Source organism: Cherax quadricarinatus, chromosome 4 (assembly GCF_038502225.1).
Source record: "Cherax quadricarinatus isolate ZL_2023a chromosome 4, ASM3850222v1, whole genome shotgun sequence".
Taxonomy (NCBI): domain Eukaryota; kingdom Metazoa; phylum Arthropoda; class Malacostraca; order Decapoda; family Parastacidae; genus Cherax; species Cherax quadricarinatus.
The window spans coordinates 19284169-19310664 of NC_091295.1; the positions used below are offsets into that span (position 1 = coordinate 19284169).

At 38.2% G+C, this 26496-nt stretch overlaps 1 protein-coding gene across 1 annotated transcript; it reads right to left on the reverse strand.

Moving 5' to 3' along the window:
• Nucleotides 1-4528: 4528 nt before the first annotated feature.
• On the reverse strand, nt 4529-26496 carry LOC128684167 (protein TRC8 homolog). The gene is made up of 3 exons (XM_053770298.2): nt 26094-26496; nt 18237-18415; nt 4529-12121 (listed from the first exon to the last, which is right to left on the reverse strand). The coding sequence occupies exons 1-3, from the start codon at nt 26210-26212 to the stop codon at nt 10212-10214; spliced, it is 2208 nt and encodes a 735-aa protein (XP_053626273.1). The 5' UTR covers nt 26213-26496; the 3' UTR covers nt 4529-10211.

Genomic DNA, 26496 nt, shown 5'->3' on the forward strand with positions numbered 1-26496 from the left:
TCAACTCACAAATATCTGAAAACATTCACTTCTTCCATACTCCTCCTCCCCAATTTGATATCCAATTCTTCTTTATCTAAATCATTTGATACTCTCATCACCTTACTCTTTTCTATGTTCACTTTCAACTTTGTACCTTTACACACACTCCCAAATTCATCCACTAACCTTTGCAATCTCCCATAAGCATAGTATCATCAGCAAAAAGTAACTGTGTCACTTCCCATATTGTATTTAATTCCCCATAATTTAATCCCACCCCTCTCCCAAACACCCTAGCATTTACTTCTTTTACAACCCCATCTATAAATATATTAAACAACCATGGTGACATTATACATCCCTGTCTAAGACCTACTTTTACCGGGAAATAGTCTCCCTCTCTTCTACACACCCTAACCTGAGCCTCACTATCCTCATAAAAACTCTTTACAGCATTTAGTAACTTACCACCTATTCCATATACTTGCAACTTCTGCCACATTGCTTCCCTATCCACTCTATCATATGCCTTTTCTAAATCCATAAATGCAATAAAAACTTCCCTACCTTTATTTAAATACTGCTCACATATATGCTTCAATGTAAACACTTGATCTACACATTCCCTACCCACTCTAAAACCTCCTTGCTCATCCACAATTCTACATTCTGTCTTACCTCCAATTTTTTTCAATAATAACCTTACCATACACTTTTCCTGGTATACTCAGTAAACTTATTCCTCTATAATTTTTACAATCTCTTTTGTCCCCCTTCCCTTTATATAAAGGGACTATCCACGCTCTCTGCCAATCCCTAGGTACCTTCCCCTCTTTCATACATTTATTAAACAAAAATACCAACCATTCCAACACTACGTCCCCCCCCCCCTCCTTTTAACCCTTTGAGGGTTTTCGTCGTACTAGTACGTCTTACGCGTAGGGGTTTTTGACGTACTAGTACTCATAAATTCTAGCGACCTCAAATCTAGTGGGAGAAAGCTGGTAGGCCTTCATATGAAAGAATGGGTCTATGTGGTCAGTGTGCACAGTCTAAAAAAAATCCTGCAGCACACGGTGCATAATGAGAAAAAAAAAACTTTTTCCATTTTTTTTTAATAAATCAGCGACTTTGCAGTGTATTTTCGTATAGTATTTATTGTTGTATTCTAGTTTTCTTGGTCTCATTTTATAGAATGGAAGACATATTACTGAAATTGAGATGATTTTGACTGGTTTTACAAAGAAAGGTGCCTTGAAATTGAGCTCAAAGTAGCAGAAATGTTCGATTTTTACCAAACTTCAAAAGTAAACAAATCGTGCCAAGCGTGCAATACACGTCAACTGGTGAGTCTAATATTCTTTCACAAGTGCACCAATAATATTTATACCATTTTTTACAGTAATGCAGTAGTCTGCATAACAGTAAATCTTATATTTTTTGTGAGAATAAAAATTCAAAGTGGAAAGCAAAAGAATATAAGAGGGGCCTTGAGACGTGACTAATGACTAGAGGAAATGTCATTTTAGTGCCAGGAATGTCTTTCTTGTTTATTCTGGACCCTATTCCGAAATTGGCATCTTTTGAAATTTGTGTGAAATTGGCAAAATTGCTAAATTCTGACCACTGTACTGGATAGTTGAATTTATAAATGGGTGGTTTCTTGCACCCATTCGATAGAAAAAATGGAGTTCTAGCGAAATATTCATGTTTTTTGTCGACTAGTACAGTGAAATTGGCCGAAAATGGGGCTCAAAGTGGGCAAAATCGCCGATCCGTAAACATCACCGAGACCGCTAACTTTGCGAGAGCATAATTCCGTAAGTTTTCTATCAAATTTCAAACTTTTGGTGTCGTTATGATCGGGAAAAGATTCTCTATCTTTTCATAAGAGAAAATAATTTTTTTTTTTTTTTAAATTTGGCCGACCCTGAGAACGAGTTTCGGAGAGGGCCTGTCGACCCTCAAAGGGTTAACATTTCTGTCATGATCCCGTCAGTTTCAGCTGCTTTACCCCCTTTCATTCTAAGTAATGCCTCATGCACCTCCTCCACACTCACATCTTACTCTTCACTCCTAAAATATGGTATACCTCCCTGGCCAGTGCATGAAATTGCCGCCTCCCTTTCTTCATCGACATTTAAAAGTTCCTCAAAATATTCTTGCCATCTACCCAAAACCTCCATCTCCCCATCTACTAACTCCCCTACTCTGTTTTTAACTGACAAATCCATTTGTTCCCTAGGCTTTCTTAACTTGTTTAACTCACTCCAAATTTTTTTCTTATTTTCATTAAAATTTCTTGACAGTACCTCTCCAATCTATCATCCACTCTCTTTTTGCACTCACACTACTCTCTTCACCTTTCTTTTACTCTCCATATACTCTGCTCTTCTTATAACACTTCTGCTTTGTAAATACCTCTCATAAGCTACCTTTTTCTCTTTTATCACACCCTTTACTTCATCATTCCACCAATCACTCCTCTTTCCTCCTGCAGCCACCCTCCTATATCCACAAACTTCTGCCCCACATTCTAATACTGCATTTTTAAAACTATTCCAACCCTCTTCAACCCCCCCACTACTCATACCTGAACCAGCCCACCTTTCTGCCAATAGTTGCTTATATTTCACCCGAAGTTCCTCCTCCCTTAGTTTATACACTTTCACCTCCTTCTTACTTGTTGTTGCCATTTTCCTCTTATCCCATCTACCTCTTACTCTAACTGTAGCTACAACTAGATAATGATCTGATATATCAGTTGCCCCTCTATAAACGTGTACATCCTGGAGCCTACCCATTAACCTTTTATCCACCAATACATAATCTAACAAACTACTTTCATTACATGCTACATCAATCCTTGTATATTTATTTATCCAATTTTTTTCATAAAATCTGTACTACTTATTACCAAACCTGTTTCTACACATAGCTCAATTAAAGGCTCCCCATTTTCATTTACCCCTGGCACCCCAAATTTACCTACTACTCCCTCCACAACATTTTTACCCACTTTAGCATTAAAATCCCCAACTACAAGTACTCTCACACTTGGTTCAAAACTCCCCACACATTCACTCAACATTTCCCAAAATCTCTCTCTCTCCTCTATACTTCTCTCTTTCCCAGGTGCATGTATGCTTACTATAACCCACTTCTCACATCCAACCTTTATTTTACTCCACATAATCCTTGAATTAATACATTTATAGTCCCTCTTTTCCTGCCATAGCTTATCCCTCAGCATTATTGCTACTCCTTCTTTAGCTCTAACTCTATTAGAAACCCCTGTCCTAATCCCATTTATTCCTCTCCACTGAAACTCACCCACCCCCTTCAGCTTTGTTTCACTTAAAGCCAGGACATTCAGCTTCTTCTCATTCATAACATCCACAATCATCTCTTTCTTATCATTCGCACAACATCCACGCACATTCAGACTTCCCACTTTCACAATTTTCTTCTTATTCTTTTTAGTAATTATTACAGGAAAAGAGGTTACTAGCCCATTGTTCCCGGCATTTTAGTTGACTTTTACAACACGCATGGCTTACAGAAGAAAGATTCTTATTCCACTTCCTCATGGATATAAAAGGAAAAGTAATGAGAACAAGAACTAAGATAAAATCAAAGAAAACTCAGATGAATGTGTATAAATAAAAGTGTAGTGTGACCTAAGCGTAAGTAGAAGTAGCAAGACGTACCTGTAATCTTGCATATTTACGAGACAGACAAAAGACACCAGCAATCCTACCATCATGTAAAACAATTACAGGCTTTCGTTTTACACTCGCTTGGCAGAACAGTAGTACCTCCCTGGGTGGTTGCTGTCTAACTTATTATTATTATATACTCTTATGTATCCAAAACATTGCTGGGACCTATAAATACACCTACCATCCGACTTACGACCGAGTTCGGTTCTGAGAAACCGGTCGTAAGTCGAAATGGTCGTAAGTCGAACTTTACCACTGAATATCAATAAAACATTTTTGTAAAGACTTTATTTTATTGTTTTATTTTGGTATTTCATGTTTTACTTTACTTTTTATGTTGTTAGTATTGTATTTTATACTGTAAGGTTTAGGATAAACACTGTGTACAACACAAATAGTTGTTTATTTCCCAGAAATTTGGCATAAAAAACACGGTCGTAAGTCGAGCAGGTCGTAAGTCGGATGGTAGGTGTACTATGTGTATATCTCTAGACAATAGTATGTGACTAAGGTAGGTGAAAATGTTCACCTGTCACTGTTTGTGATTATTTGAGTACTATTTCAGTACCTAATACACGTATTAGTGTCAGAACAAAGATTGGCTATCAAATCACAAGAAATACTATAAATAGTAATTATCAGAGCATAAAAATTATATAAAAACGAGAAAAAAAGTACATCGGCAACACTTCTGCAAGCGGCAGGACTCCATGTTGCCGTCAGATGAGCATCAAGGGCCAACTTTGTAGGCTCATATCTGGTAAGTACTACCCTAATTTTTTTTTATCTTATGTCACAGAGAAAAATGTGCTCTTTATTTCTATAAAAAAAACGAATTTTTTTTTTTTTTTTCAAAATATTCTGAGCACTGGGCGAGAGAATGTAGATCTACGTTTGGACAGTTAACGGGTTAATATGCAAGTATGTAACAAGCATTGCAATGTTGAATAATAAGGGAATGTTACATCAATAGTGATGAAAGTGGAAGCAGAATCCAGTGGTCAGTCCTGCATGAGCACAAGTTTCACAGCCACCATGGTCACAAAACCTCCTATCTTATGGGATATACATAGATGTTTATTTAGGCATAAATTACTGATATGAATTAATAACATTGCTGGATCTTTTACATAATCAGTATAAGAATAAAATATTAAGAAATGATGATGAAAATAGAATTAGCAGAAACATGGCTGGTTTTTCCTGTATAAGCAGTTAAGCACATAAGTGCCATGTCCACCATGTTGAGAACACACTAGCTTATGGAACATACCTGTGATTTGTGATATACCTGTGACCGGTTTCAAGAATTTTCCTACTCTAGCAGCCTGGCTATTAATCAGAGTAGTTCATGGGTCTGCTAGCCTATGTCCATTACAGCCTGGTTGATTTGGCACTTGGCAGAGATACTGATCAAGTTTCCCCTTGAAGAGACATCTACACTTATCTCAGCAGTATTTCTGAAAGAATTTTGAATAATCTGGGCTCACGGATGTTAATACAGTGTTCCCTTACTGTGTCCATGGCACCCCTGCCCTTCACTAGATTTACTCCACATTTCCTCCCAGTAAACCATCAATATAATGGACTTCAAAAATAATGAGCAAATTCCACTGGTTAAATTGTGCTTTTAACTTTATTTTCAATGTTTATTGCCGTATAACTGTGGAGTCAAAAAACGTTATCTATGGAGGCAAAGAAGGGAATGTATGAAAGTATAGTAGTACCAACACTCTTATATGGGTGTGAAGCTTGGGTGGTAAATGCAGCAGCGAGGAGACGGTTGGAGGCAGTGGAGATGTCCTGTTTAAGGGCAATGTGTGGTGTAAATATTATGCAGAAAATTCGGAGTGTGGAAATTAGGAGAAGGTGTGGAGTTAATAAAAGTATTAGTCAGAGGGCAGAAGAGGGGTTGTTGAGGTGGTTTGGTCATTTAGAGAGAATGGATCAAAGTAGAATGACATGGAAAGCATATAAATCTATAGGGGAAGGAAGGCGGGGTAGGGGTCGTCCTCGAAAGGGTTGGAGAGAGGGGGTAAAGGAGGTTTTGTGGGCAAGGGGCTTGGACTTCCAGCAAGCATGCGTGAGCGTGTTAGATAGGAGTGAATGGAGACGAATGGTACTTGGGACCTGACGATCTGTTGGAGTGTGAGCAGGGTAATATTTAGTGAAGGGATTCAGGGAAACCGGTTATTTTCATATAATCGGACTTGAGTCCTGGAAATGGGAAGTACAATGCCTGCACTTTAAAGGAGGGGTTTGGGATATTGGCAGTTTGGAGGGATATGTTGTGTATCTTTATATGTGTATGCTTCTAGACTGTTGTATTCTGAGCACCTCTGCAAAAACAGTGATAATGTGCGAGTGTGGTGAAAGTGTTGAATGATGATGAAAGTATTTTCTTTTTGGGGATTTTCTTTCTTTTTTTTGGGTCACCCTGCCTCGGTGGGAGATGGCCGACTTGTTGAAGAAAAAAAAAAAAAAAAAAAAACTGTAAAGTGCATGTACAGTACTATATCAGGTGTACAATAGTCTCTGATGCACCTACATTTGCTATTTTTTAACATTATTCTGGTGAAACAGACACTTGAAAAATTCCCCAATTAATTCATAACATTGAGGGTTTACTGAATCTCTCGTTCCAGTACATTATTATGGCAGTGTGTAGGTTTAGGAGCTGGCTCTTATTTATCTTCTATTTTTATACTGTCTTGTATCTTTTCTCTTCTGCTTCAGAGAGTACATATTCAGAACTTTTAGGTAGATGTTTATGCTAAAATCATTGATACAGTACAAATGTTTAACATTAATGCATCTTAAAAGTAATAAGTGCATTACAGTATATACCCCCTGGAATGTAGGCAAGAAAGATGTATCATAATTAACACCTGGAAAATTTCTGGAGAAAGTGGCCCCAAATCTGCATACCAAATCACTCCCTACAAGAGCAAGAGGCTCAGCATCCCTCAAGGGAGGTTCCTTGATGTTTATGAAGGGCTCTTGATCCAAGGAATTGGACTTGATTGCTTCCTATTTCTTGGATGCTATGTGACCCCTACAAGTTTAGCATTTCCCCCTAAACACAGGTTGCACAGAAATTTAAGATGCTGGTGAAAAGAAAAAATTATGGTTGGTTATAAAAACTAAGCAATATAACACTTGCCACTAAAGTTAATACTTGGCTGCATTCTCCTGGAACTTCAATCAGTCCATAAGCCATTGAGGAACATTGTAAGATAAATTTTGAAAGACAGATGAGAATGAAGCCCAGATGACATGTGATGGCCCCTTAGTTAACACTTCATAAGTATAGGTCTGGGCTATAACCTGGCTAGTCACTAAAATAGGGCACTTCATAATCACTCAAGCACTTTTTGACACTTTTGGCAGTGTGGCATGGAGCACTGTATTGCATAAACAGTGTTGCATTGGGTTTTCCAGAGGAATCAGGTAAATAATTCATTGAAAGTTCCAAATAATTGTTATGATTCATTATGACAGTTTTGGGAAGTATTACTAATTCCCCAACACCATAATAAGTGAAACATCCCTACACCATGAGGAATGCAAGGTGTTTCACAGTGTACTGTGGGGGTCAGAACGAAGTGCACAATACACCCTCCTTCCACCACTAAGTCACTGTAAAGGTTGATTCATCTATTCTCTTTCTCTCTCTCCCCCCCTCCCTCCTTCTGCTGCCCTGTGAGAAGAGGTTTACTGCAGGCACGAAAGTTTCTAAATCCTAAGTCATCATGGAGTGACTGTTGGAGACAGCTGAGGGATACATGCTCCAATAACCAAGGATTTTTTCTCCTTCGCTTCCTGTGTTTTACTGGAAGGATTTGCCTTTATTTGATGAACAAACACTTTCAGTGTCCCTTGGGAAGAGGAACTGGAACATGGGTCTTTCCCTGGCTGCAAAAACATTGAACGAGATGCTTTACTGACTGTAATTCCAGTCATGTCTAAACAAAAATAGTGTTTAACATGGCTGCTCTTATGCAAGGTAATCACAGATGATGCATCTTCCTTATTTACACTTCTCTTGGACATTAATACTGGTCACAAGAGAGGGGGTAGTGAACCCACACACATGAAACTATGGCCCTCTGATGTGCACACCAAAAAATACTTCTTCCCTTCACAATAGCCACAAGGTTACTGGGCAAATCTCATGACATATGCTATATTGTCAAGTATTTATACAATGCGGCCAGACAGACATCATAATATTTTTCATCACACAAGACCAACATAAGTATGTGAAATAAATTACACAAAAAGTCGTGACACTGGCATCATAACTTTCCATGCAGATTGTAATAATAAAGAGGCCCAGCAGAGTGCAAAATGCCTCCAATGAAAAGCAGGGGTGACTGAGTACACTCGAGATAACTCATTAAGAGACTTTTCAACATCCTCCTTCATACATAAGGGAAATTACCAAGAGACCCCTGGCTGTCTTCAACAGGAACCTTGATAAGTTTAACAAGTCAGTTCCTGATCAGCCGGGCTGTGATGCTTACATTTGACTGTGTGTAACTAACACCAACAGCATGAATGATCAGGCCATCAACTGGGAGCCCTGATATGAGACCAAGCCCATGAGGGCAATGACCCACTGTTATATACCTGTCTACAAGTAAACACGCATATAAAATTAGCAAGTGATGGTGGTTGTGACAGATAATATGCTAGGGGAACAGAAACTGATAATTACTGAAACAAATACTTCAGTTCTGATCAGGCAAATTCCTGTATATCAAATCCATTAAACTATTAAGAAATTATTCAAGAAATAAATGGATGGGCAGCTTGCATTTATTTAGACTAAAAGAAAGGTTTCAATGCAGTTCCTCATGACAGAATACTCTGGAAACTACAGAATTTAGGAGTACAAGAAAAATTATTACAGCTGATGGGAAATTTTCTGTTTGAAATGAAAATGTAAAGTTATAGGAGGTGATATGTCCTCATGACATGATACCACGAGCAGGGTGCTACTATGATCACACCTTGCCCTGATTATGTTTCTAATTTAAATACATAAATTGGCAGAATGAATATAAAATTATACATATTTATGGATGATTTAAAAATAAAGCAACATAACTTATTGTAAATCCCTGCATATAGACTTGGATAAGTTGAGCAAATAGAGTGACAGCTGAATAATGTAATTTATTGTTGATAAATGCCATGTAATAGAAATAGGAGAAAGCAGGTCTCGTGAACAATATAGTCTGATAAAATATTAAAAGCAAAAAAAAATTAGTCATCACTGGCAAAAGATTGTCACCGAAGGGTCATAGTAATGAATAAAATTATGAGACTCATTTGCTACAATAAGAAACTTTTAAAATAAGACTTCAGATTAATAAATGGGAAAATGCTAAAAAAAGTTGTTCACAATATAGATTATATTAAAATTGGAATATGAGGGATATGAGTTTTGAAATAATACTAAAAAGTTCTTCCTGAACAGTGACAGAACAATTATTAAGAATTTTAAAAGTTATGATTGATAAAATATTAAAGATGGGACATCATGAGCATATCTTTGCTTCAGTAGCTACAAATGGGCATGATAAGTGCTACTGCCACCAAAATGAGAAAAATGCTGCCTAATGGGAGATAACTGCCCATCTAGGTTAAATTTAAGTCCTTAGTATAAATATTTTGCATTACTGTGAGGATATATACACCAAGAGGTGTATATTTCTGTGTACACACCAGGAGTCTACTTTAATCTGTACATTAAGAATTAAAAGGGCATTTATGATTGTGTGAAGATATAATGAGGTCTTAATGATCCATGTGCAGTCAATAGGCTTTCAATCTAACAAATTTACATTGCTGCATCTTACACATAATCAGTTGTAGGCATACATGGTGACAAAAGTGGCATAAGACGGTTACAGAGGTGCTCGTATAAGGAAGGAGCTAAGAATAGATGCCAAGTTAGCTACACTGGACATGCATAGAACACACTCCTCACCCACCCACTCTCCCAGCATTTTCCTACAATCTAGTGTCCCTGTAAGATATTATAACTGACTTGTCTCTATGGGTGTATTCTTATGATAAATGACTGCATGACTGAAGCAAGGTAGCTGTGGTCATTGCAGATGTGACCAACATATGTTAAGACATACAGAGTGATGCATAATTACCGACTCAACACTCCGTGTCAAGAAAGCAACTTGTTACAGAACTGGATGGGTGCAAAGGGGTTTATTGCATATATATTCTGTAAATACATACACCTGGTAGCCTCACAATACCATCTATCCTTTTCTTTAATCACCCACTGGTATATCTCTAAATAAAATTGCACAATAACTTTATTAACCGACTGCTGCACAGTTTCACAATTGTTGACCAACTGCATAAATTGATCAGTGATAGAATCTCTATATGATCTAGATTAATACGTATTTTTTTTTTAATTCATAGGATGTTTTGCATTATCCTGGAGTTGAATTGATTACACAGTACCTTTTGGTATTAGTGTGTAGCCCTATCTTCAAGGTGTTCAACCTGAGGTGCCACTATTACAGCCTCTCCTACTTCATTATCAATCACTACCTCTCTATTTCTAACATTCATATTTTCACCAAGAATGACATCAATGTCTTGGTTCCCCCACATCTGCATTTCAGCATTACCTATCACATGTACTTCATTTTGATGGTTACCATGCCTATCTATATCTTGCTCTGGACCCACATCCCATACCACTTCCCCTCCATTTTCACCAACTCTCTGTTTTTCATTAGTGGTATCAGTTTTATACAGTGTTTCATGACATAGTGGGCATGAATCCTGAACATACAACCACTTCCGCAAACATACACTGTGAAAATAATGGTTACATTTGGTGATTTTAGCACTTCGCAGGTTTTGGAAACAAATTGCACAAACATCGTCATGTTCATTAAGTTGCTTTTGTGTAGCCTCTGGCAAGGAGTTAATTTTATTAACAGCTGTACGTCGTTTCATAAACACAGTCCATCCATTTCTTGCTTCACACCATATATTAAAGTAAGCATGAATGCACATCATGAATGCTCGAATGGATCCTCCAGACTCAAAGAAATAAATCCAAGCTCCATTAAAGAATAAGAGAATTCCAAATACAAATTCCACACTATTCCCAAATGCTTTAATATAATAAACATAATCATCTAACCTTTCCCAAAAGGTACTGCAATAAGCATCAATAAGAAACAATCCATAAATTAGAAGTGATACCAGAGTTTTGACTATGACTTGTATAGAAAAGGCAGAAACAGCAAGTAGCCAAGTAGATAGAGGATAAAATGACCACAGTATAAACAGCAGCAGTACTGGAAGGAAGACGAGGAGCAAGCAAACTATCAAAGCCCTAATATGTCTGTAGAGAGCTGGATTACGTGATGCACTCAGGGACATGAGCACAGGATTCACCATATTGTGTATGAAATGCAGCATTGCTGTAAAGAGAAGACAGAAATTTCTACACAATCGAACAAATCTTTTCTCCCCATCCATAACTGTCAAGCCACTTTGCTCAGCCAGGATGAAAAACAAGATAGCACAAACTGTTCCCATGCTTCTTTCATCATCTTCTACTGTCAGAAGGATCATCTGGAACACTACACCAACATAATGACTTACATAGGATACAACACTTGTCATGCCAAGTAGTGCCACAGCAGTTTCACACCCTTGTGTCATTACACCTTTGAAAATGACATAAACAGCTTCTGAATCTAAGCTCCAAAGGGACTGATACTCTCCTCTAGCATACATAAATTCTCCTAATAAAATTACTACATGCTGAGCAACTCGAATTATCCAGAATGTCCTTAACACATTTGGGACATTAAGTCGTACCCATTCAGATTCTAAGAGAGAATGAAGTCCAAAATCCCTCATTATCCTACGAGAATACTGGTAACCTTCAATAATCACTTGTGTACATTTGAGTACATTGCTGGCAACTGTGTACTTGACTACTGCTAAGGGAAGCAAGGCTGCAAACAATGGTACAGCGGAAAGTATCCCACTGGGCAGAGCAAAAAATAATGATATATTTGGTAAGAGAAAAGAAAGAATCATAAATCTATGCAACAATGGATACTGGGGTCCTGAATATAAAAGAGTAAAGAGATATCCTAAGGAACCTTGAAATATATAATTAAGTGTTAATATGGAGAGGGTCCCACCACTATCCCAAAGTTCTGTAGCATTGAGAGACAGTATGCTATAGATCAAGGAAGGATGCTCAGACAGTGGAGGGGATGTTAAGTATCGCACCGTTGCCATGTTCACTTGATATCCAGCAACCACCACAGCCATGCTTGCAACAACTATATAAACTTGAATTAAGCGTTGAGAACTCAGCAGAAATGCCACCGTTGCTATTATATACACTGAAAAATAAAATGAAGAAAATGAGAAAACTAGACCTTACACAACACATTTAACAAGTGTGGGAAAAAAAGATATAATGTGCAGTGAACCCTCTAGTATTAGGACATTTAACTAATCACAATACCTCAAGTATCTGCACATTTTTGTTTATTATCAAATTCAGGGAAAGCACTAAAACCACAGAGTACATTATGCAGTGCTCCATGGCAGAGGCAAAAGAGATGGTAGAGGGGAAGAGGTAGTGATGTTGAAGGAAAGATCAGCAGAAAGAATGGGGAAGGAACAGGGAATCACAGATGATGTGGTAAATTAATTTCAGTAAAGAATTCATAGTGAGTCTGCATTAACCCTTTCAGGGTTTCTGACGTACTAGTACGGCTAACGCACCAGGGTTTTTGACGTACTCGTACGCCTAAATTCTAGCGCCCTCAAATCTAGTGAGAGAAAGCTGGTAGGCCTACATATGAAAGAATGGGTCTATGTGGTCAGTGTGCGCAGTATAAAAAAAAATCCTGCAGCACACAGTGTGTAATGAGAAAAAAAAAAATTCAAGTGTTTTTTATTTAAAACAGCGACTTTGCACTGTATTTTCGTATGGTATTTATGATGGTATTCTAGTTTTCCTGGTCTCAATTTATAGAATGGAAGACATATTACAGAAATTGAGACAATTCTGATTGGTTTTACAATGAAAAGTACCTTGAAATTGAGCTCAAGTAGCAGAAATCTTCGATTTTTGCCAAAGCTCAAAAGTAAACAAATCATGCTACGCGTCCAATACACATCAACTGGTGAGTTTAATATTCTTTCAGAAGTGTGCTGATATTATTTATACCATTTCTACACTAATGCAGTAGTATGCATAACAGTAAATCTTCTAATTTTTGTGAGAATAAAAATTCAAAGTGGAAAGCAAAAGAATGTAAGAGGGGCATGGGAGATGTGACTAATGAACAGAGGAAATGTTATTTTAGTGCCAGGAATGTCTTTCTTGTTTATTCTGGACCCTATTTGGAAATTGGCATCTTTTGAAATTTGTGTGAAATTGGCAAAATTGCTAAATTCTGACCACTTTATTGGATAGTTGAAATCAGTAAATGGGTGGTTTCTTGTACTCATTCGATAGACAAAATGAAGTTTCTAGCGAAATAGTTACGATTTTTGTCGACTAGTACACGGGAATTGGCCAAAAATAGGGCTCAAAGTGGGCAAAATCGCCGATGCGTAAACATCGTTGAGACCGCTTACTTCACGAGAGCATAATTCCGTAAGTTTTCCATCATATTTTATACTTTTGGTGTCATTATGATCGGAAAAAGATTATCTATCTTTTCATAAGAAAAAATAATTTTTTTTTTTTTTTTGAAAATTTGTCGACCCTGAGAACAAGTCTGGGAGAGGGCCTGTCGACCCTGAAAGGGTTAAAGGTGGGACCATCAGAAAGGAAGGCAGATACAGTAAGCAGATCAGAGAATTAAAGAAAACATCCAAAATGAATTGGCATGTGCTCTGATGAATGAGGTAATCGATAAAGAGATGTTGGATTGTAAGGTCAACCTGGCAATCCTTGCAGACTGACACAAATTTTTGTTGAGTGGGGCAAATTGTATAACTTTCAGGCAAACATGAGCGATTATCACTAAAAAAAGTGCTAAATCTGTATGGGTCATAGAGCAAGTGTGTGAGAGAGTTCTGAAAAAGGTAAGGACTATCCTCCCTCTTCTTGACCCTCTAATTTCTTCTTTCTCATCCTCCCTCCTTAACTTTCTCCCCTTTTCTCTTTCTATTCTTCCCTCATCCCTTCACTTTCCTTCACCCCTTCTCTCTCATTTTCCTCTGTCCTTCACATAAACATAGTTTTCAATGGTCAGATAAGCACACGTGTAATTAGACCACAAATTACAGAGACCTAGACAACATTTTGGTCCATCCTGGACCAAAATGTCATTCATGTCAAGATGAACCAAAAAAAAAGTTGTCTAACCTATATTTCCAATTTGTTAGTTAGTTGTGAATTGTTCCAGGCAGTTTCATAACTTATTTTTTACAGGTGCAGTGTTAACTTTGGAAAAAGTGAAATTGCCCATGTATTTGAAATAATGTATAGTTATGAAGTAAGTGTTATTTATGTCATTAGCAATGTTACGGTTTCCACCTTCAATCACCAACAGCCTGTCTGGTCAGAGACCAGGCCACACGTAGCAAATGGAGGACTGAGTCTCCACCAGTCCTTGCACTGAATGACCCACACAGATTTTGAGTTATATATAAATAATAATAATTAGAATCCATTGGCCAAGCCCCTCCACCACTACACCCTCCTTCTACCATGTACAGAAACATGTAAATTTGCTCATTCCTCATATTCATTTTATAGCACAGTTATGTTGCTCTTGATTGAGGGATGTAAACTATCTGCAAAACTAAACTATTGTATCAATATACAGTGGAACCTCAAAAATCGAACTTAATCCATTCCAGGAGCTAGTTCTAAATTCGAAAAGTCTGAAATTTGAAGCAATATTTCCCATAAGAAATAATGGAAATACAATTAATCCGTTCCAGAAACCCAAAAATATTCACACAAAAAATACATTTTATAGAGATTAATTACAGTTTTACATACAATAAATACTATAGTTTTTAATTATGTATAGTAATACATATAAAATAACATTTTTACTTACCTTTATTGAAGATTGGTGATGGCATCTGGAAGATAGGGAGGAGGAGAGAGGGAGTTGGGGCTAGTGTTTGGAAGGAGAATCCTCCTCCATGAGGACTTCAGGTAAAGCCCTCTCTGGGGTTACTTCCCTTCTCTGTCTTTTAATGCCACTAGGACCAGCTTGAGAGTCACTGGACCCCTGTCTCACAAATAACTGTCCACAGTCCTCTGTTTCTGGTGCCTCTTTAACATTTCCCTAAAATGGGACATTGTTCTGTCTCTGAACTTGTTGCAAATATGGCTAGTTTCAGCTTGCTCAGGGTGGTACTTCTGCATAAACATTTGGACATCATTCCACTTGGCACAAATCTCCTTAATCTTTGAAGAAGGCACCTCATCCACTCCCTCTTCCTCCTCCTCTGAAGCAAGTTCCTCAGCTGTGGTCTGATACTGCTCCAGATGAAACTCTTGCAGCTCTTCAATGGTTAGCTCTTCCCTGTGGTCCTCCACCAACTCTTCCACATCCTCACCACTCACCTCCAACCCCAGGGTGTTCCCCAATGCCACAATAGAGTCCACAACAGGCAGAGGGTGAGCTGGGTCAGGGTCAGGGTCAGCCTCAAACCCTTCAAAATCCCTCTTTTGGACACAATCTGGCCACAATTGTCTCCAAGCAGAGTTCAAAGTCCTGGAAGTCACTCCCTCCCAAGCCTTACCTATAAGGCTTATGGAGTTGTAGATGTTGAAGTGATTCCTCCAGAACTCTCTTGGGGTCAACTTAGTGTCTGTGGTCACTTCAAAGCACTTTTCAAACACTGCTTTTGTGTAGAGATTTTGAAGTTAGAAATTACCTGCTGGTCCATGGGCTGGAGGAGAGGAGTGGTGTTAGGAGGCAAGAACTTCACTTTTATAAAACTGAAGTCCTTAGACAAGAGGTCTAATAAGTTTGGAGGATGAGCAGGAGCATTGTCCATTAACAGGAGGCACTTGAGTGGCAATTTCTTTTCCTGGAGGTATTTTTTCACACTGGGGCCAAATACTTCATAGACCCACTCTTTGAAAATTTGTCTTGTGACCCATGCCTTATGATTAGCTTTCCACAAGACACATAACTTGTTCTTAAAGACATTGTTTTTCTTAAACACTCTGGGATTTTCTGAATGATACACAAGTAATGGCTTCACTTAAAATCACCACTAGAATTAGCACAGAACAAAAAAGTAAGCCTGTCTTTCATAGGTTTGTGTCCTGGCAGTGCCTTTTCCTCCTGTGTGATGAAGGTCCTTTTTGGCATTTTCTTCCAAAACAAGCCTGTTTTGTCACAATTAAACGCTTGTTCAGGTTTGAAATCTCCACTGTCTATGTACCCCTTAAACTCCTGTACAAACTTCTCAGCCGCCTGTTTGTCTGAACTGGCTGCCTCACCATGTCTTTTTTTGGTTAGCATATTAACACCTTTCGCAACATCAGCTTCCTTGATTTGTTCTTTCTTTGACAGGATAGAACCAATGGTCGACTTGTTTTTCCCATACATCCTGGCAAGCTCAACAAGTCTCACACCACTCTCATACTTCTGTATTATTTCCTTCTTCACATCTATGGTGTTTCTCACTTTCTTTATCACAGGGGTACCACTAGCAAGTTTATTTGGGCCCATGGCAGCTTATTTCACAGTCCCACAAGCACTAAACACAACGAAATAATCGTAAAATGTGCGAATGAGAGTGCAGGTTAGTGTTCACTCAAGCATAAACAAAGCTAGACTGCTCACGGCGCCTGCGCGGGGACGCAGACAGAACGGGCCCCGCGGACATGTCCCGTACCCAGCAGTCCGAAAATAGGGGCGCGTTCGATAATAGGGACACAGTTTGTCCGAAAAAAATGGTCCTATTTTCGAAACGTTCGATATGTGATACGTTCGATTTTTGAGGTTCCACTGTATGACCAAAAACAGATACATATGTGCCAATACTAAGGGGTTCCACTGTAATACAATACTGAAGTTGTATATTAATGCTCAATTATAAACAATTTAATACTATATAAAAAGCAATAATATATTCTGCTATAATTCATCGTTTCATTAACATTTGTAAAAAAAATTGCTTTACAATGTGTAATGGGCCTCATAAAATATGAGCAGCTAGCGCTTTTAAATTATAACATTCATAAAATGGCAATATAGAGGGATCTCTAACTTGTGAACAAGTTGCATTCCCAGTGTTTCAACTTACAAACAAGTCATTGGCAACCCTGAACCTATTATCCTATAGAAAACAATAATACAAAGGAAAATTATGTATCATATGTTTGTAACTGCAGATCCACAATGATAAAACAATCATGTTTTAATGTTCTGTCTTGAACCTCGTTTGTAAGTGAGGATTAACATAACTTGAGTGTTCGTAAGTCAGGGGAACCCCTGCACCAGAGATCTAGATGAATGCAGTATTTCAATCACTTATTACCATAATTCATATACAGTACAGCTAGAATAGAACTAGTAGTGGTGCAAGTGTTGTGTAAATAAAAGAGTGAAAGTGAGAGCTACCAACTATGTTATTTCATAGTAAAGTGTAAGCTACAAACTAATTCAAATTCAAATTCAAAGTTTATTCTCTATAAGGATTACAATGCTGAGTTTACAGAATTTGGTTATTGTATTGTTTACATGTAGTAAAATAATAATTACAGAGTGTACCACTAGAATACCTAGCATGGCTAGGCATTTCGGGCAGACTTAAATTAAATCTTAAGTTTAAAATATTACAAAATTATGAGGTAAGTTGGTATTATGGCTAAGTGACTAAATACTAGTTTGTGAGTTTAGCAATGTGAATGCTTTTGTTTTGGCACTATACACAGTTTCAGTATTGGAGTATCACAGGCCAACTTATGACTAGTTAAGATTCATTATTTTGAGATTGAGATTGATATGACTTAAGAAATCGTAATGACACGATTGCAAATAAACCATACCCCCGGCCGGGATTGAACCCGCGGTCATAGAGTCTCAAAACTCCAGTCCGTCTAGTGGCTAACGCGACGGACTGGAGTTTTGAGACTCTATGACCGCGGGTTCAATCCCGGCCGGGGGTATGGTTTTGAGATTGATATTTCTGTTTATGGTCAAATGGGTGAGTGAGTGTAAGTGTTAACCACCAGGTGGTATTCGTGTAATTAGTTGACAGGGTGTATCAGGGAGATAAGATGTTTTCTGATGGTAGTTTTGAAGGTGATGAATGTGTCTGCAGTTTTAGAATTTTCAGGTAGGGTGTTCCAGATTTTAGGCCCTTTGACATACATTGTATAACATATGTACCTTACAAGATGTAAAATAATTTGTGAAAGTTTGAATGGAGAATATCAGCAACACTGGTGATATAGAAATATTATAACATAAGAATTATATAAACTTTATAACACACTCAAAGGATCAATATACTTACCAAATATAAACATAAATACTTTTGCTACTGTAGGTGCAATACTTGCAAATATGCTGTAATCCTCCAATCCCAAACTTGTATCATTTTCTGTGGCCCACATTTTCATATCGTCATGGTGAAGCTGTCCAAAACCTTCATCATTGAGGAATGGATTTCCATCACTAAGGAGACTTGCATATCTAAAAATACAAGAACTTTGGATACTAAGACAACCATTATATACAATGAAAAAATAGCACATTATCTGTAATGTCATAACAGAGATCACAAAAACAGGTAACAAGCATAAACTATACACAACCCACAGCCACTCTTCTTTATGACAATAATAGACAATTTTGGAAACAACATACTTTGTCCACTGCTTCTGAAAGTAATTTATCCATCAATTATACCAATAAAGGACAATTATGGAAACATTGGACTTTGCCTGATTGTTTTTATTTTGTTCATTAATTTGAAATCTATTAAATCAGGATCCATTTAACTAAGGTTTACTGAACTTTATTTTGAACAGAGTGTAGCAGATAGTTTTATCCTTGAAGTGTACTCTTCAACATACAGTGGAACCTCGGTTTTCATGATTAATCCGTTCTAAAAAGTGATGAAAACTGAATCGTGCGAAAACTGAAGCAATATTTCCCATAAAAAATAATGTAAATCCAATTAATCCATTCTGGACACCCAAAAATATTAACAAAAAATACATTTCATATAAAATAACTATAGTTTTACATACAGAAAACAATGAGAAATAAATATAAATAACTAATGAAATGAATAAATGAACCTTTAACATCACTTATACCTTTACTGAAGACTCGTTTTTCCGAACTTGCAGCCTCGCCATGCCTTACCACACTGTGTATGCCAGCTCACTTCTTGAATTTGTCAAACCAGCCTCTGCTGGCATAAATTCACTAACAGCAGCACTCGCTCCAGGCATTTTCTTTGTGAGATCCGCATGCAATTGCCTTGCCTTTTCGCAAATTATCGCCTCCAAAACACTATCTCCCACTAACTGTTTTTCATTGATCCACACCAACAACAACTTCTCAACATCTTTGATTGTTTGCGATCTCTGTTTCATTAGCACATTTACCCCCTTCACAACATCAGCTTCCTTGATTTCTTTCTTCTTCGCCAGGATGGAACTGATCGTTGATGTGGACTTCCTGTACATCCTGGTGAGATCAGCCACGCATACGCCACTTTCATGCTACTTTGCTACGTGTTCTTTCTTGAATTCTATCGTGTTTCTCACCTTCTTTATCAAAAGGCTGGCACTCAGAACTTTCTTTGGCCCTATGGTGGCTTACTTAGCAGTCGCACTCAATAAACAAACACAAAAAAACAGTGGATTATTACGAAATGTTTTGGATGAACACGCGGGGTGATGCTCACTCAATGAGAAACAAAGGCAGACTGAGTGGGGTGCTTTGTGTGGGCGCTTGAGTGGCCGAGTCACGCGGACACGTTTGGTACGGACCATTTTCAACTCTACGAAAACCGAGCAGATGTACGAAAACTGGGACAAAATTTCGATGAAAAAGTCGTCAAAAACCGAATCCTACGAAAACTGGGGCATACGAAAACTGAGGTGCCACTGTATATGATTGTTTCTAGCAAAATAAAAATTAAATCTATTCAGCCTTACCCATATACTGTACATACAGTAATTTGCCTCAGTTTTTTAAAGACAATGAAAGTTATCAAGTACAGGAGGCCCCACTTGTACAGCAGGTTAGGTTCCAGGCTGCTGCTGTAAAGCAAACATTGTTGTAAAGTGAATAATTGCCTTTTTTCACTTTCAAATGCGTATAAAAGCCTGATAACATGTTTACCCTATCATATATTAGGTGAGAAATATAGATAGGCCTATAAAATGCATATACAGTACACACATTACTTACTTTAAAATATTTTCATCCTTAGCTTATAGTGAGTGGTGAATATATTTATTGTAGGAAGTCTAAATAAATGAAGAATGGGTATACAGTAAGTCCTTGACTTACAAACATGTTGAGAATCTTCTGTATTGTGTGTAATATCATTATTTTATCATTATTGTGAAAAATATCATTATTTTATCATTATTGTGTAAAATATCATTATTATATCATTATTATACATAATACAGAGGGTCCTCAATGCATTCATACGTTGAAGACTTCCTGTATTATGAATATTATACACGATTCAGGAGATCCCTAATGTGTTTGTAAGTTGAGGACTTACTGTAACTGAAAACCACTGTATTAGTGAAACTGTAAAGTGAAGTGCTGTAAAGTGGGGCCTGCCTGTATGTAATGTCTTTACACACAGAACATCAAAGTCCAGCACCTTTGATATACCTTTGAAGAGTTTTGAGAGTTTCACTACTCTCAGAGCCCGGCCATGGGCCAGGCTCGTCTGGTGTTTGCCTGGTCAACCAGGCTGCTGCTGCTGGAGGCACACTGCCCTACATATCCATCACAGCCTGGTTGATCTGGCATACTCTTCCTTTCCATTTTAGATTTTTATTCACAAAAAAAAAATAGATTTACTTTTATGCAGAATACTGCATTATTGTAAAAATGGTATAAATAACATCAGCGCATTTGTGAAAGCACATCAGACCTACCAGTTGATGTGAGCTTTCAGTAGGGTGTGGTTAGCTTTGAGTAGAATGTGGTTGGCTTTGAACTTTTGTGTGTGAGTGTAAAGTGGGGTTGGGACTTGATCTGGATTTGTTGGAGGTTTACGTGGAGTAATCCTTAAGACAGATACTTGGTGAAGATACTTGTCCAGTTTCCTCTTGAAGGCTTCTACACTTGTTCCAGTCGTGTTTCTGATATCTTCTGGTAAGATGTTGAATAGTCTGGGACCGTGGATGTTGATACAGTGTTCCCTTATTGTCCTCACTGCACCCCTGCTCCTCACTGGGTTTATTTTACACTTCCTCCCATATCTCCCACTCCAGTATGTTGTTATGGCAGTGTGCAGATTGGAGACCAGGCCCTCAAGTACTGAGAAATAAATGTTTCCAACTGTCATTGCCCACCATAGTGTCAAAGACCTCCCCGGTTTTGGAATCTGTGTCCATAGATACCACATCAACAACAGCACCATGTGGAGGTGGATGCTTTTTGCTTTGCTCCTAGAGGGAAGCCAACAGAACCCTTCAGTGCATCATCTCATGATTAAGACCTTCCTCAAGTGATTCTCCAGACTAATATAAAGCGTTACACGATTTGGTCATACAGTATAGTACAGTGGACCCCCGAGCTACAGCGGCATCAACTAACGGGAAATTCGTCTAACAGCACTCATTGGCGTAAAAAAATGGCTCAACCAACGGCGAAAAACTTATCTAACGGCTTTCGTCCCAAATGTGTCCATGCGGCTGGAGTGCGGCCTGAGCGGACCCAGCCACTCCAAGACTCAGTGTGCCATTGTTTACAAGCCGTTGCGGTCGATTCCACGTGTACCTGTGATATATTTTGTATTATTCCAGTGTTTTTAGTGCTTGTAACTGGAGGAAAGGGGACTCCCAAGACATAAGCCTATGAAAGACAGGCTGACATTAATGCTGTGTAGTAATGCTAGTGGTGATCAGAAAGTGAAGCCTTTATTAGTGTATCACTCTGAAACTCCCAGAGTGTTCAAGAAAAACAATATCGTCAAGGGTAATTTGTGTGTGCTGTGGAGATCAAACAGTAAGGCATGGGTCACTAGGGAAATTTTCATGGACTGGTTTTATGGTGTGTCTGGCTCCACTATGAAAAATTACCTCCTGTGTCACTCAAATGCCTCCTGGTAATAAACAATACTCCTGCTCATCCTCACGACTTGCAAGAGCAAATTGCAGGGGAGTTTAGCTTCATTAAAGTGAAGTTTTTGCCTCCTAATACAACTCTTCTCCTCCAGCCCATAGACCAGCAGGTTATTTCAAACTTCAAAAAACTCTACACAAGAGCAGTGTTTCAAAAGTGCTATGAAGTGACCTCAGACACTGAACTGACCCTAAGAGAGTTTTGGAAAGATCACTTCAATATCCTCAGTTGCATAAACCTTATAGGTAAGGCTTGGGAGGGAGTGACTTGCAGGACTTTGAACTCTGCTTGGAGGAAACTGTGGCCAGAATGTGTACAAGAGAGGGATTTTGAAGGGTTTGGGGCTAATCCTCAGGAGCCTATGCCAGTTGTGGAAGCTATTGTGTCATTGGGGAAGTCCATGGGGTTGGAGATTTGTGGCGAGGATGTGGAAGAGTTGGTGCAGAACAACGATGAAAAACTAACCACTGCCGACCTGCAAGAGCGTGAGGTGCAACAACAACAGATCACAGCTCAGGAATGTGCTTCAGAGCAGGAGGAACAGATACGAAGGAAGTTGCCTTCATCAAGGATTAAGGAAATGTGTACAATGTTAACAAAGGTGCAAGCATTTATGGATGAATTTTATCCTGTCACAGCTGTTGCAAGCTGTATTGGCAACACGTACAATGACACTCTTGTGTCCCATTTTAGGGAAATCCTAAGGGCATGTGAGAAACAGAGCTCTCTGGACTGATATTTTGTGCGACAAGGGTCCAGTGACTCTCAAGCTGGTCCTAGTGGCATTAAAAAACCAAGAAGGGAGGTAACCCCAGAAAAGAACTTGTTACCTGAAGTCTTTATGGAAGGGGATTTTCCTTCCAAACAATAGAACACCTGAATCTCCCCTACTGCTGGCACATCACTCATCAACAACTCCACAAGAAAGGTAAGTGGTATTTAATTATTGTTTATTTTGCATGTACCATTCATTTCTGTGTAGGGAAATGTATATTTCACGTAAAAAAAAATTATTTCGTTTAACCCGTAAACGGTCCAAACATATATATACGTTCACTACCGTACTGCCCCAACTTTTTTGAGAAAAAAACATTGTTGTTTTTTTAATAGGAAAAAAGAGCATATGGAACCCAGGCATCCCCAATTATTTTAATATGGTGCACAGTGAGTGCTCATGTCATGTGGGTTTCGAAAACGTGGATAGGGTAAAAATACTCATGTAGGCTGGTAGTATGTATAATATAACGGAATGTGTGTGAAGGCGCCAACCGCCGTCCTGCCTCTCTGCTCTCTATCGTAAGACTAACTGACCCACAGTGCCTATGTGAGGGGGTGTTTGAAATCCTGCTATGGTCAGCAGCAATATGAATACAGTCAGTGATTCACGCAGAGACGGTTGGTAGTGAGTCATCTACTGGTACACTGGTTACTGGTAACTGGTTACTAGGAACTGGTACTACTACTGAGAGCAGGTGAGAAGATGGGTATTACGACCTTATTGTCCCATCGTATTCCACTTGAACCTGGTACTAGACCCATCTATATACCTGCGTACAGAATGCCTCATTCACAAGTTGCTGTCGCAGAAGAATTGATCAATCAAATGCTTGATGATGGAGTTATTGCACCTAGTAATTCACCTTGGAATGCACCCTTGATCCTAGTACCTAAGAAGGATGGTACTTGGCGCCCAGTGATTGACTTTAGGAAGTTAAATGCGAAAACTATTCCAGATCGCTTCCCACTTCCTGTACTGGGTGATCTTTTACGTAACATCGGAGATAACAAAGTCTTTTCAACCCTGGATTTGTTACAAGGGTTTTGGCACTGATACCTCTATTCCAGGACAAACAACCTACTGGAAGGTTAGCCAGATGGACCTTGACTATCCAAGAGTTCAATCCCACCGCTGTCACCATTTGTCATGTGGGTTTCGAAAACGTGGATAGGGTAAAAATACTCACGTAGGCTGGTAGTACGTATAATATAACGGAATGTGTGTGAAGGCGCCAACTGCCGTCCTGCCTCTCTGCTCTCTATCGTAAGACTAACTGACCCACAGTGCCTATGTGAGGGGGTGTTTGAAATCCTGCTATGGTCAGCAGCAATATGAATACAGTCAGTGATTCACGCAGAGACGGTTGGTAGTAAGTCATCTACTGATACACTGGTTACTGGTAACTGGTTACTAGGAACTGGTACTACTACTGAGACTCAAACCCATTCTCACATGTTTAGGCGACTCAGGCTTATCGTGGCAATGTTAAATGTAGGACACATAAAACATATATATACGTTTGGGGCACTAACGGTATAAACGTATATATACGTTTGGACCATTTACGGGTTAATACTTTTGGGTGTCTGGACTGGATTAATTCTATTTCCATTATGTCTTATGGGGAAAATTAATTCGACTAATGGCTAATTCGACTAAAGGCTAGCTCTCTGGAATGGAGTAAAACCATTGGTCGAGGGTCCACTGTACATGCAGTATCTGTATTTGAAATCTGTAAATACCCAGTACAGTAAATAAGTACAAATACACTATTAGAGTGATTTATTCAAATTAGCAATTAAAAAAAAAAAAAAATTTACCCATCAGAGACAAATTATATCAACCCACCATATTAGCACTGTGTTGGATTTGGCACACAGCAAATAAATAATGGTAATGTGCTTAAATTATTATTAGACTCACAACTAGACCCAATAGAGAATGTGCTTAAAACTCCATTTAACATGGATTCAAGAGAATCTGATGATCTTTCACAGTACAGCTGGATCTCGGTGTGGCTTATGAGTGTAATTAACCGCATAAGGAGTCCTACTTAATAATTTAAGTCTACATCTTAAGTAACATTTAAGCATTAGGCTTAGTTTGCCCAAAATGCATTGCATAATTAGTGGCTTTCTTTTGTGCCTACCACTGTTCTGTTACATGTAAGCTACATTATTTGTACTGCATAAAGAAATAAAAATTGTATTGTTTTGTAGTGTACTGGTTCTTATTCTTTTAACCTGGTCATTTGTTCAATGTTTAGTATGATGGCATGAAAACACTCAGACCCTATTTTGAACACCTTATGCAAATTATGAACCCTTAAAAATTTAAATTCTTTTACTGGTCAGCTATATATGTGACTCCATAGCCAATATTTATGCCCTCCAATTGTATAACGCAATGTAAGTCAAAAGTTAATAATTTTACTAAATTTCTGATAACATGGTGGTTATGTTCCTGAAAACAGAGAAGTATACAAAATCAAGAATTTAAAAATGTCATCATTGCATAACTACTATAAAAAGCACTCATGGCTCAAGTGGCAGTGCCTTCTGCTTATACCTTTAGGATCTCATCACAAGTGGAAATATTGGGTATGTTTCCTTAAACCTGTTGTCATCTCCAGCTGCTACACCTCACTGTCAGTATGTCGCTGGCCTCACGCCTCTGCTTTAAGCTGGGAGATTGACTACCTTCTATTTACTGTCTCTGGTATTATAACTGCCTGTACTAGACTGAAGTAGCCTGCTGTTCAGATGAAACATTTCAACAATACCCAAGTGTTGCACGTGTCTTATTCATCAATCAATATATAGATACTTCAGTATTAACTAACTGCTGTGGGTTGCATCTTGGGAAGATGATCAAAGGACACTAATGGCAATAAACCAGACACAGTATCCTTTTTAAATTATCTTGGGTTACTAACCCTCTAGATTAATAATCTGGATAAAATCTACAGCACTACATTTTTTTTCTAAATACAATATACTAACAAATACTAGAACTCTGTACACGAATTATAGACCTTTCAAGGGAGGGGCCTTGATGCAGGTGAAGACCAACTGATTATATGAATTAAATTATTATTATTATTATTATCAACATTAAGCTCTATACCCACAAGGGTCATACTGCTATATATGAAGGAGTTATGCTCTTCCTTTCATCAAACCTGATTGTTTCCCAAGCCTCAATAGTTGTATAACTCATATGGGTTTATGGCTTCCCCATAAATAATATAATAATAAAACTCACCGGACTCCTATAGATCCTGAGAAGCCAAAACAGCACTTGAGAACCTCGTCCATAATAAAGAGTGGCGGTATTCTTAATGCTGTATCTATAAAGCTCAAAGCCTGTGCATATACAGACATCTTGCTGCTTACAACTTAAGAAAAAATGTATGTATATATATCAGTGAGCAGTGAAACAGCAAATATTTTGTAATATTTAAGGCGTCCACTTTGTTTGTTTACAATTCTCAGCCTTGCACCATCTTTCATAAATACAGGTCATCAACTAAATCACGAAAGTATGAAAATTCCCTTAACTTAGTCGTTAAAAATCTTTCAAACTGCACTAAATCACTTATAGACATAATTGTTTTATGAGAAAGCAAAAAAATTTTACTAGTGAATTTCATTTATTAATTAACTTC

Coding starts and splice junctions, on each gene's coding strand:
- LOC128684167 (XM_053770298.2), bottom strand. CDS start 26,212: ATGTCTGTATATGCACAGGCTTTGAGCTTTATAGATACAGCATTAAGA. Junction 18,416..26,093: donor TCAGGATCTATAGGAGTCCG/GTGAGTTTTATT, acceptor TTGTATTTTTAG/ATATGCAAGTCTCCTTAGTG. Junction 12,122..18,236: donor AGTATTTATGTTTATATTTG/GTAAGTATATTG, acceptor TTTATTTTTCAG/TGTATATAATAGCAACGGTG.